This window comes from Lissotriton vulgaris, chromosome 6 (assembly GCF_964263255.1).
Source record: "Lissotriton vulgaris chromosome 6, aLisVul1.2, whole genome shotgun sequence".
In the NCBI taxonomy this organism is placed as follows: Eukaryota; Metazoa; Chordata; class Amphibia; order Caudata; family Salamandridae; genus Lissotriton; species Lissotriton vulgaris.
Genome location: NC_141694.1, coordinates 1,853,546,244 through 1,853,559,503, shown reverse-complemented (window position 1 = coordinate 1,853,559,503; position 13,260 = coordinate 1,853,546,244). Strand labels below are relative to the sequence as shown.

The 13,260-nt window shown below is 49.1% G+C and overlaps 1 protein-coding gene across 1 annotated transcript in view; it reads left to right on the top strand.

Moving 5' to 3' along the window:
• The first annotated feature begins 5,494 nt into the window (after positions 1 to 5,494).
• The window catches only part of IFT172 (intraflagellar transport 172), a 1,181,874-nt gene continuing 1,174,108 nt past the window's right edge, over positions 5,495 to 13,260 (top strand). The window contains exon 1 of the mRNA XM_086928171.1: positions 5,495 to 5,605. Within this exon, the coding sequence (XP_086784297.1) occupies positions 5,567 to 5,605 (39 nt within the window). The 5' untranslated portion in view covers positions 5,495 to 5,566. The remainder of the gene's footprint in view (positions 5,606 to 13,260) is intronic.

The window sequence follows — 13,260 nt, the reverse complement described above, 5'->3', positions numbered from 1 at the left end:
TCTCCATTTTCTGCTTTCCCAGTGTTGGCATGCAATATGTTAGAAATTAAAAGTTATGCAAGGGAGGAATTCCACCGATTTGCCTACTGCCGCGGTGCCACTGCAATCAACACACTCAATTCACATGCCGTTATGAGTTTACAATAAGTTAGTTTACCCCGTCAGGGGTGTGGAATTTTTTGAATAATCTACTTGGCCAAGGGACAAAATGGTACTGTGATCTACATGTCCTGTAAAATCCACTTGTCCCACCTACTCCATAAATGAATTATAAGGGCTGCCCGAGACACAACTGTCTAGTTTATGGGAAAATACGTACTTTTCCCACTGCTCGCCATATGCGCAGGATGATATCACAGTCCGCTTTATGTGAGGGCAGAATTAATGATGGATACATTTTCTCCAGGAACCAGCAGCCTCTCCTATAATATTTAGACCAGAAATCGGCCTGCCACCTTTAAACTGGGCTCAAGAACCAACACCCCTAGGCCATTCAACTCCTAAGCTGAGCACATGCACCAGTGCCTCCCTAATTTTGTCCCTCGAGCCAGAGCCCTCTAGAGCACACCCAGGGGTCTTCAGCCACCTCTAGAGCACGCACAGGAGTCTCCAGTCTATTGACAAGGCCCAGGAGTCTCCAACCCTGCAACAAAGTTGAGCCTTTACTCCCTAAACCAGATGCAGAAGCCAGCATTAGCACCCAACCTCCCTCCCAAACAAGGCCACAAGTCAGCACCCAATTCACACCCAAATAACTCAGGCCTACAAGCCACCATACCTACAGTCAAATAAGGCCAATAAGACTGTTTCGCCAGCCCTCTAAAACAGGCTGATCTGCCACTGTATTACTCCTCTAAAACACAAGGTCAGGAAGCAAGCGTCAACGCCGCCCCCCCCACACCCCCCTCCAAAACACGTCCCAGGAGCAAGAATTTCCTCTAAACTAGTCACAGAGGGAGCAATGTGCATAAATAATTTACAGCTGGACAGTCTGCACTGTGCACATGTCCACAGATGAGGAAGCAGGCAAGCATACTGGACCGAGAACTCACCGATGATCACAGAAAAGAGAGCTGAAGTCTACTACTCCAGCGCACAGGGTACTGGAGCCAAAAAGGAGCCAAGAGCATAAACTGCCTACTTGCACACAATCGAAAGAATATATACATTACAAGCATGATGGGAATTAATTCTCAATCTTGCAACTTTGGAAGGATTAAAAGCATAAACCACACATCAACTCCCCCTTATTTGTGTGTGTTGTCCCTCTTGACATCACTGTAAATCCATATTAAAAAAAAGCTAAAAACTTACAAGACTCCAACAGCATTGCCCAAATGCATAATTTAACCTTTATAAGGGGGGGCAACAACTTACTTAAATTTCACAACTGAAACTACATGTGATACCACAAGCAAGGGGTGTAAATAAAGTAAATGAGTATAGAGAACTGGAGAACAGAGCCCATCCAATTAGAGACAGGTAAAAGCGGACAACCAACAACCTGCGCAAAGAAGAAAAGTTTGAGAGATATGAGGTAAGGGACAGTCCACCCCCTGCACCCAGAAGTGGGAATATGCAGCGCACACTGAGCAGGTGGAACCCTTCTCCCTGCTACCATCCGGATCAGAGGGGTCAATGGGACAGACACAAAGCTTGCATCCCTGCACTAAGGTGAATGTGATGTGTACAGAAAGGCAAGGGGGAGGGGACCATTTCCCTGACTCCTAGAGAGGGGTTAGTATATGAGGTGTGTACAGAGAGATGGGGCAGACCTACTTTCTCCACCCAAAAGACAGGCGCATTAAGGGGCCCATCCTGCCTGAATCAGGGATACACAGGTTAGAGAAAGATGCACAAAGACTGTACATCACTGAGGGTATAATCATTTTAAGCATGATTACATTATGTACTGGGAAGAACAGATCCAACAAGCCCTTGCACGAATTGCAGGAGAGGAGAGGCAGACTGGAAAGCATCTTTCAAAAAGCGAGGAATTCTGCTGTGAGATGTTTGAATAAGTTAGTGCTGGGGAAGGCCCCTCTTATGGCTGGATTTATAGCAGTCTTTGAAACTGACTGAGGGAGGTAGCTGGTACCAGAGACGGGTTTCAGGTAGAGGCTGTAGTTGGTTCTTTGGTTAGGGCTGGTAAAAGGGAAGAGTCGGTAAACGGGGGACAGGCCAATCCCCCGAGGATAAGGAGAGATCACAAGATTGCGGTGCGAGTGGAGGGTCATGGAGAACGGGTCGGTGCCAAGTGAAGATGGTCTGTGAAAGGAGGTGTGGCCTATGCCACCACTGCTACAGTCGCATGACATACTGCAGGTTTAGGGTGATCCTAGCATTGGTAATGTGTCTGCTCCACAGCTGCATCCCTGGGAGTCCCTTAACTGCAGCCTCTTCTCTCTGCTCAGTGGCAGGGCCAGAGCAGCAGTGCTTAATTTGTGCCGGTGCTTAACACCGGCAGCTAATTAGCAGGGCCGGGTCTACACACGCTGTTGCACGTAATTGATGTACAATAATTTCCGTGCTTAGCTATTGCTACGGGACTTGCCAGTGGCACAGTGTTACTGTTGAACTCAAGTGTTCAACTACTCCTCGTCCGGAGACACTGTCTGCCAATATGACTTCCTTCACTTCTTAGAGACACCCCACTCATTCTAAAGAGCTGAGATTTTAATCCCCTGCTGCACGAAATATCCTTCATGCTCCCTAAAGCACTTGCCAGCCCTTTCTAGGCGGCTGAGCGCCGAGCGCTGGTGGTTCAAAGAACAGGGGGGGCAGACACCTGTTCAGAGAGAAATAGAGGCATGGAAGGAAGGAGCAGGGTCTCTGGGAATGGAAGGAATGGAAGAACCATGCGGATGGGAAAGGGTCGACCTCCGCTCCCTCCTCTTGACACGGGAGCATCTGGACCAAGAAGCATGCAGTTTTTTTTTTTTACAACAGAAAGGCACTTCATGAGAATTCATTAGTCGCACCTGGAACACACATGCAAACATTAACCTGGACATGTATAACACACTCATACAGGCAGACACACAGATACATAGATGCCCACACCCCAGACACAAATACTTCCATACACAGTCCTAAAAACTCCCACCCAAACTTAAATACTCGCGCACAGACAAAGACACAACAGGCAGACACGCACTCAAAGACATATAGATAGTACCACGCACACTTACATACACTGGAGCCAAAGACAAGTAGGTGTGCCTCCAACAAAGATTTGAGCACCTGCACTTCAAATTTAACAAATATAGCACTGCAGAGCGGCTGCCTCCGTGTCTCTCTCCTGTCCCATGCTGCCAGTTCTCCTCCTCTGGTGGCTGCCCCTTTCTCCCTCCCCAGCTTCAGCCCCTCCCTGAGGCCGCTCTGACAGGGAGGCACACCTATCCCTGTTCACAGGCTGCTCTCTGCCGAGCCCGTCTGGTCTGTAATTCCCAGAGCTGCCTCTCTCGCTCCACCCGGTTCTGACCCTCGGATAATTTCTTCCCTCTGAGCAGCCTGCACACTGCTCGGATCATAGCTACTGTGAGCCTGTCTCTGTCTCTGTCTCTGCCCCGTGACCAGCCTCTTTCTCCCGCAGCCCCAGGCAGACAGCCTCTTCTTCCTCCCACCATCCTAAGTACACCAGACAGTGTCTGTCTTCTAGGCAGCCTCAGGCCTGGTCCTCCTCTCTCGGGGGTCTGTCTCTGAGCCCCCATACTCGGCCTCTGTCTTCCAGTGTACTGGGGTCTTGTGTCTGCTGCCTCCCGGGCCCCTCTCACGGGCCCGATCTATGTCTCCAGCCCCGGCTCCACTCTTGGGGCCCTGTGCCCGTCCATCTGCTCCTGCGCACACTGGCCTCTACCTGCCAGCAGCTGCAGAGACAGTACAGTTCTCTGCCTATCTCTGTGTCTCCCGCAGCTCCACTTCTGGGGCAACGGCATCGCGCTTCCAGATCACAGAGCGAGGGAGCTGGAGGGCAGAGACCCGTGTTCAGTGATTTAATGTCTTCTTGTCCGTCGGACAAAATAGACACTAAATCTTCTTGCCCATTATAAAAATCTACATGGTTCGGGCGTCGGGCGATATGATTCCCCCACCCCTGCCCGTGTTTTGAGAGTCTCTATACATTATGGATTTTGGAGCCTGCGGCATGGGAGGACATTTAAGGGTGCCTTTGTATTTTGTGGCTAAGGTATATGCTTATATAGCAACCATTTACCTGTGACAGTCAAGTGTTTGCATTGTGCCTGTGTGACATTTCAATACATTTTGCTTAACACTTTATCTAACGGGAGCAAAGGAATTATTCTCCTGTAATGAGAGTAATTATAACAAGAAAAACGGCACCAAAAAAAAATGGTGGCCATAAACATCCGAACAATTTCAGATTCAGGGGCGTGTTTTGGCGTTCTGAGTGACGGATGACATCACAGGTGGAAAGAACGCCAAAAACACGCTCCCGAATCCGAAACAGACGGGGCTTTATTGGAGTGACGCCTGTCTCCTCCAATGGCTGGCCTCCGTTTAGGAAGCCAGCCAATGGAGGAGAGAGGAGGAGAGAGGCGGGTTCAAGCCCCTATACTCCAAATCATTAAATCTCCGACCGGAGACTGCGCAAGCGCAGCCTTTAGGTCCTCGACCTAAAAAGGAATTGGGAGAGGATGCAAGGCACAGAAGATATATTTGTGTTAAACCTACACCTTTTCAATGCTCTACAAAGCCTGGGCTACATGCACATCTGGCCTTTGTATTAACACACATGACACTCCAGGTATACAGGCACTCCTCGCATATAAGTCTTACATTCAGGAGGCTTGAAAGTGCCCGGACATGACACAATATACTGGTTTACTAAGGAGAGCCAATAGGAAATTGCTCCAAACTAAGCTGCAGGCAAAAGGGCCTGTACCTCAGAACTCTTAATCTGTCACTAACTGTCAGTTGTGTCATGGCCTGTGCATGGTGTTCGAAATCACAGTTAAAGGAGTTTAACACTCAGCTCAGGAGCAACAAGAAGTAGAGCACTTGCTGCTTATCTGGCACTGACGTTTGTGCAGGGAAACACATTGGGACCTTACACAGGTTGAAAAGAGGAGCAGGGAGGCACAAGGATATTATAGCATGGCTCTGTGACCCAGCAGCTGGAAACAGAGCTGGGCGCTCAACTACCCAAGTCCACCAACGCAGGCCATGGCTTTTGTTTGCATTCTTGTGCCTGCGGTTCTGATTTTAAGTTGGGTTCACCAAGTATCAGTTTAGTAACAGAAGGAGACGTCAACAACTCAAGAGCATCAGGCTGCGAGCTGCTGGGCTGTTCTGCTGATATGTAAACACGTGACGTAACGCGCACGTTGCGTGTCTGTCACTGCACGCCGTCGCTAGGCCGCGCCCCCTGCCGTTGCCAGGGTGCTCGGCGCATGCGATGACCTCGGTGGATCGTCATTTGTGCGCGCCCCTGGGAGAGTGTACAGTTTGTTGCCCCGGGTTACCAGGGAAGGGGCGGGGCTTCGGCCTAGAGGAGAGGAGACCGGAGAGCGGTGTCGCAGAGCACAGCTCCGGAGGCAGCATCATGCAGCTCAGACACATGAAGACCCTGCTCACCCCGCAGGTGAGGAGGGAGGCGTGACCCCGCCGAGAGGGGAGGGGAGGGGAGGGACAGATGATGGGGGTCCCAACCAGCGGCAAGGGCACACAGAGCGCTAAGTGGCTTAGAGGATGGGATGGGGCATTTCAGAAATCAGGGCGGGCTGGTAACTAGAGGGGTTCTAAAGAATCAAAAAGTGTTGTGTAAAATAGCTCCACAAACTGAACAGTGGTTAACATTTACCAATGATTGTTAACCGTAAATAATGAAAGTGATGTATTGTTTTTTTGTATTGTAGGGGGTTTAGTGTCAAACCACCAGTTTAGGTCCTAAATCGCACGGGAGGTAATCAAAGAGCAAACCATTAGAAGTGATGCTTAGTGGCAACAACGGTTAAGGGGGGCTCATCTGTTATTGTCTTGGCCCCTCTTGTGCCCCACCACCTGTGACAGCCAACAAAAACTGCCACCATATTCGATTTAGTCTTGCATTCCCCAAGAGTACTTGTTCTTCCAGAATGGTATGCTTCTGCAGGTTTTTCATTTGACATATTACTATTGTACAGTGCGCAGTGTGAGAAAAGATTTACTTCTGTTCTATGTACCTATGTGAGTTCAGTTTGTGGGTGTGCTTGTTTGTGACAGGACTGAGAGGTCTGGAGTTCAGGCCAAACGCAGTATGAATTTTTCATAGTGCATGTCAGTTGGTCATAGAGGAGTTCGGAATACATGCTCATATAAACCTTGACGCTTCTGCAGAGTACAGAGAACAACGGCCAGGTATGCCAATTGTGATTATAAGCAAAAGCGTGTGAAAGAGGTACATAGCTGTCAAAATATTGACAGGATGAGTTAAAGGAAATGCATCACGTACAGGTGAGTGGGTGCATTGTGCGTGGAAGGGATTGGCGAAGCGAAGAAGCTGCAAATAAGTGCATGCAGGCGCGAGTGAAAAGAGGATGCTGGAGAGGAAAGAAAAGAGGTGTGATATATGTAGATTCAGTGCTTCTTAAGGAACATTTCTAGCAAAGAGACTACAGGAGAGTGTGGTGTGAAAAAGAGAATGGGAGAGATTGAGACACTCTAAAGACCCTGCCTCTTCTACAGATCACAGTATTGTTTAATTCACAGTCTGCTTAAAAAGTTTAAATTACTTTGTTTTTGGGTATATATATATATATATATATATTCTCCCAACACTAGGTCCCTCAATCCTCGGGACTGGTCTTCAAAAAAAGAGCACTCAAAGTCACGCCAAAACAAACGCGTTTCGGTGTTGCCGCCTTCTTACACTGAAGAAGGCGGCAACGCCGAAACGCGTTTGTAACCTTGTTATGTTATGTTATTTATGTTATGTTATGTTATCCAGTTTTTTAAAGCGCAAACAGCTGCCCCAGCAACGGGGCGTCCCGGCGCTAACCCAACCAGTACCTGAGGGGTGAAGGAGGATAACCAACAGAGGACTAGATAAGGGAAAAGTATCTGCAAATGCTGTAATAAAATATGGCTAACCACGCTGGAGCGACTTTGAGTGCTCTTTTTTGAAGACAAGTCCTCAAGATTGAGGGACCCAGTGTTGGGAAAATATCACGCACACCACCGTGCGGCAAGAGGCACCCGCGGAAGAAGTGGAGCCGCGGTTGGTGGAACTGGTGTGCAGAAAAAAAAAAATCTATATATATATATATATATATATATATATATTTCACACACAAAAGGTTACCCTTGAGGAAGAGCCGCCAGGTAGGTTGTTGTTGCACTTATTTTATTGAGATACTGCAATGCGTTCGAGCAAAGAAACGTGCTTTGAAGTCCATAGCGCCTTCTGCCAGACGCGTTTCGAGTGTCCTCTTAATCATTGGCATTCAGGTGCAGCAACGAGTTCAGGCAAGCATGCTGCTTAATATCACACATGGACCGCCCTTGTGGGTGTGGCCGCTACTGTGGCCTTCTGGGTCATGTAGTAGCATGAAACTGTGTTTCTCGAGTGAGATTTGCCCAAAGTCTTGCGTTAAAAAAGTGAAATCCCACAGTTTCATGCTACTACATGTTCTGACATCGTTTATGACATCACTGATGACATCATCCAATGAGTAAGTTAATTTGTTTTACAGTTTACATAGTGGCTTCTAACTACCATTTTACTTTTCTGTCTAATTTTGTACAGCCTGTGTCCAGTTAATTGGCATAAGTGTTTCCAAAATTCATGTGCTCCTAATGCACCATAGGTGTATAGAGGTATTGAACACATTATAAATCTTTATATTGAAAAGTAACTCTGTGTGCGGGTGACAGTTGACTTGTGTTCATTATGCTCTACACAAGTTTTTGTTAATGCAGAGAATGTTTCCAGCAGGGCAAAGATTTTCGCACTACATACTTCGTATTGTAAGTGCCATTAGTTATTAGGGAGAATCGTCTCGGCATGGCAATTTCTACTTAACATCGAAGACTGTTTGCACCTTCAACGATGATCTCAAGAAGTCCAAGAAACTGTGCCGCTCCCTTGAAAAGGCCTGGAAAAAAGACCCATCCACCAGCAACAAGGACGCCTTCAAAAGCGCCACCCGTACTCACCACCAACTGATCCGAAAAGCCAAGAAAACAGCATTCAAGGATCGACTTGACAACAACGCCCACAACAGCAAGGAACTTTTCAACATCGTCAAGGAATTTTCCAACCCCTCGGCCAACTCCAACGACATCACCCCCTCTCAAACCCTCTGCGACTCCCTAGCCTCTTTTTTCCACAACAAGATTGCTGACATCCACAACAGCTTTGACAACCAACCCGGAAGCCAACCCACCCTACCATCTGCTGACCATCTTCCCCCCGTAAACACCCTTAACGCCTGGAACCCAATCTCCACTGAGGACACCATCCGCCTGATGAATTCCATCCACTCTGGATCCCCCACAGACCCATGCCCTCACCACATCTTCAACAAAGCAGACTCCGTCATTGCTCCGCACCTCCGAGACGTCATCAACTGCTCCTTCAACTCCGCTACCTTCCCAGAAGACTGGAAACACGCTGAACTCACCGCCCTTCTGAAAAAACCAACAGCAGACCCCACCGAACTCAAAAACTACCGCCCCATCTCGCTTCTTCCATTCCCGGCCAAAGTCATCGAGAAAGCCGTCAACAACCAGCTCGCCGCCTTCCTCGAAGCCAACAAATCACTCGACCCCTCACAATCTGGCTTCCGAGCCAAACACAGCACTGAGACCGCCCTCATCGCAGCAACAGACGACATTCGAACTCTACTGGACAATGGAGACACAGTCGCCCTCATCCTCCTCGACCTCTCTGCAGCCTTCGACACAGTCTGCCACAGCACCCTTTTACAACGCCTCAGAAACATCGGAATCCAAGGAAAAGCACTGGAATGGATCACCTCGTTCCTCACCGGAAGAACCCAGAGAGTCCGCCTCCCACCATTCAAGTCCGAGGCCTCTGAAATCATCTGCGGCGTACCTCAAGGATCCTCACTCAGTCCCACCCTCTTCAACATATACATGAGCCCCCTCGCGGCCATCGCCCGCCAACACAACCTCAACATCATCTCTTACGCGGACGACACTCAACTGATCCTTTCTCTCACCAAGGACCCCAGCACCGCCAAAACTAACCTACACGAAGGAATGAAAGAAGTCGCCGAATGGATGAAACAAAGCCGTCTGAAACTGAACTCAGACAAAACAGAAGTCCTCATCTTAGGTACATCCCCCTCTGCATGGGACGACTGCATGGGACGACTCCTGGTGGCCGGAAGCCCTCGGAAAAGCACCCATCCCGACAGACCACGCACGGAACCTTGGCGTCATCCTGGATTCTTCACTCTCAATGAACAGACAAGTCAGCGCCGTATCCTCTTCCTGCTTTAACATTCTTCGCATGCTCAGAAAAACATTTCGCTGGATCCCCACCGAAACAAGGAAAACAGTCACCCACGCTCTTGTCACGAGCCGACTGGACTACGGAAACACCCTCTATGCAGGTACCACCGCTAAACTCCAGAAAAAACTACAACGAATCCAAAACGCCTCAGCCAGGCTCATATTAGACATCCCACGCAACAAACACATCTCTGGTCACCTTAAAGACCTCCACTGGCTACCCGTCAATAAGAGGATCACTTTCCGACTGCTTACCCACGCACACAAGTCACTCTACGACATCGGACCAGATTGCCTCAACTCTCGACTGTCCTTCTACACCCCCTCCCGCCAACTTCGCTCTTCCAGCCAAGCCAAGCCACTGTACCTCGCATCAACAAGACCACCATGGGAGGCAGATCCTTTTCATACCTGGCTGCCAAAACATGGAACTCACTCCCCGCTTACCTTCGCCTCACCCAGAATCACCTAGCGTTCAGAAAGCAGCTTAAAACGTGGATATTTGACAAATAATCCTCCTCCCCTTCCTCAGCGCCTTGAAACCCTCTGGGTATGTAGTGCGCTATACAAATTTTATGACTTGACTTGGACTTGACTTTTAGACCTTGATTATTTTAAGTGACTAGTCGCTGTTTGAACAAGTTTCGGATGGAGTGTACACAGTTCATAGTAGATTCTTTTAACACTCTGTGGTGTATTTCCCATGAGAGTTTCACTGTCTGCAAACAGTGTGGTATAGAGTACATTCTCTCCATAGAGTAAACAGTGTTAACAGTACCCACTTTTCTACTCCTATCAATTTCATTTCTCAATTTAGGTTCAGAGACTTTAAAGGGTTTGATACAGGTAAAGACTGTCTGTGGTAGGGCATTCGTTATATTACAGGACTTAAATATCTGGAGGAACTTGGTTGTCCCAGAACAGTTGTGTACAGATTGAAGACTGTGTGCAGGATAGGTTATCCTTTCACCTTTGGTTAATAGTCAACATGAACTCAGCGACCCATGAACTATATAGTATAGGGTTAATGTTACACATAACATAATCTTGCTTTACCTTTGGTGGTTGTATGTTTGATAGTAGTAAAGACGCTTCATAGTCTTCTGAACTATTTTGCACTTACTTTGATACCCCTAGTGGTGTGCCCGTTTATAGAGCAATGTGTACAAAAGAAGCTTAAATGATGTCATCAGTAATGTCATAACCGATGTCATAAAATATGTCATGAGTGGCATATGTGAGATCATAAGCAGTGCATGGCGGTGATGCAAGTTATAGTTAGCACTGCTAACTATATAACATGAATTTCTGTGTTTTTTTTTCTGTTCAAAACGTCAATTTTGGGCCCTGGGGACCCCATCCCCTGGACTGGCCGCATGAAATTTATAGGGTCGAGGGGGGCATGCGGCCAAAATTCTACAGCAGCAGGGGCCACACAGATCCCCTCCCCAGGCCGATTTTAGACATGTAGACCCCATCCCAGGGTCTGGCACTGTTGGTAGTGGGTGCTGGCGAAGTCACAAGACTTCCGCGACCCCAGCCAGCTCACTGCATCCAGCGGGATCCTGCATGGCTGCCGCCCCCAAGGAGCAGTTAAAAATGCTGCTCCCTCCTGGCGGTAGCAATATTTAGATCAGTTTCTGTGCCTGCATCACTGCATGCAGGGAAACAGATCTAAAGTCTGCTCCCAGTGGGCTTGAGCATTTTTGAAGCAGTCGCCTGCGGGGCGCGGAGTTGGTGTTTGCTCCCGCTTGGTGGAAGATTTAAAAATGCTCCCCATGCAAAGTATATTTGGCCCCTGTGGTGGGCCTCCGATGGCTAGGGGAGGGGGACTGCGCGTAAACATTGTTTTTGGCCCTGGGAGTGGACTCACCGGGGCCTGTGGAGGCCATGCAGCCCCCCTTCCCTTTATGAATGCAGCCCTGGGGGTAGGCTTTCCTGGGCTTATAATAAATTTATGCTGTTTAGCCGCCATTTTTTTTTGGTTTTTTTTTTCCGATCTCACGAGTGTCTTGTAGAATCACAGTATTTTTTGTTGTTGTTTTTTTCCCTCGTTTTTGTCTTGGAGGTGGGGGTGCTCTGGGTCCCTCCAATGGGACCTAGAGTGTCAGTGTACCTTGCCCCCTTACATCATTTAAAAAAAAAAACTTTAGGACTGGGGACGAAGTCCCAGAGTCCTGTAATGCCTGTCGGCAACATTATTCTGATGTTGCTGGGAGCCAGTCAAAGCGCTCGCTCTCGAGTGAGTCTAAATTCCACAGGTGCGAGATGACCCGAGCGAAATCAGGCTCCCTGGGCTAATCAGAATGCTATATTTTTAAATTGGCGTTCCTGCCAGAGTCTATATCAATATCTGTAGGAACTGGGGTCACCAGGTCCCCGGGGGTAGCTTGGCTCCAGCAGGTAGGCACCCGAAGCTTGTAAAGTGACTACACAGCACACACATCCGCTGAAACAATGAATGCACGCAAAGACTGAGACCACACCAGTATGGTTGATTAAAATAAATAAGTTTTATCTAAGATCAAGATCAGGGTAATCAAAAATCACAGTAGTATTGACTTATTTCCTTCCCTTAGAAGCACATGTTTTGCATTACCCGGCCATAAATACTTAAATAAATAAATATTAAATATTACATAACGGTAGGCCTGGCAACAGCCCTGCTCCTAGTCAGCACCTGCAAGAAATTCCTTAGAAAGACATTTAAATAACATTCCATGAATTAGGAATAATCGGATCTCTACATACTAGGCCACATCTTGTTAGACAAGAGGAAACATTTCACCAAGTAATTATGAACATTGCATCAGGGATGAATAACCTTCCAGTAAGTAGAAGTGAACCATTGCCTTAAGTAAAATTAATGAGGAATAAACATTTCATCAGGCCAGAAATAATCATAACCCTCTGGGCCAGCCCAAGGCAAGCGTGAACAATCCGTTCCCTAACAGGGGATATTTCCAATCAACGCAGGCCTCAAGGGAGTCCTGCAGGGTTCTGGCCCAGGTCCAGTACATTAACAGGCCAATTAGGGCCAACGGGGCCCAGCAACAGTCTTCCCCAGGGGAGGGGCAAACTCAGGCCTCCTCCGGCCTTCCGCCCTCCTCCCCGGGGGGTTACCTTGGTCTTCGGGCCTCTCCGGTCCCCTTGCGACGGTGTCTCGTAGTGGGGAGGGCCCTGGGTCTTCCCCGAGTCCTCCGGTGAGGTGGTGACCTGTTCCCGGGTCCGTGAAGACACGGGAGGCCCGGGAACCAATCAGGTGCAAGGCGCGAAAGGAGGCTCGGCCACAGCGGCCAATCAGCAGGCAGTACTGGAGCGCGTGGCAGCTTCAGCCTATCGCTGCGCAGCGCGGGGCCTAATCGGGGCGTGGTCTGAGCCCCCCGTCACGTGGGGCTGGTTGTTGGCTTAGTCAGGCCTAGCGCGGCCCGCTCTGGAGTAGCGGCGGCCTGACTGGAATTCATGGCGGCCGGCTTGCAGTTCGCGGCGGCCTTCCCCAAGGCTCCGGGGGCCACCGCGGGGACTCTTCACGCTCTGGCTGGGCACGGCCCACAACAGCACGGCGGCGGACCTCTCCTGTCGCCGGGGGCCCGCCGGAGCAGATGCCAGTCGGGAGGGGGATTTCACAGTGCCCACAGCGCTCGATCTTTACAGCGCCTCGTGGGAAAGAGGAGCGCTAGAAAGTTCCTCACAGGTTCGTCCCTACCAGCGCTCCACAGGACCCAGCAGGTGAGCGCTTGAGGCTAAATTACAGTGCCTCGGGGGACACAGCGCTCCAAT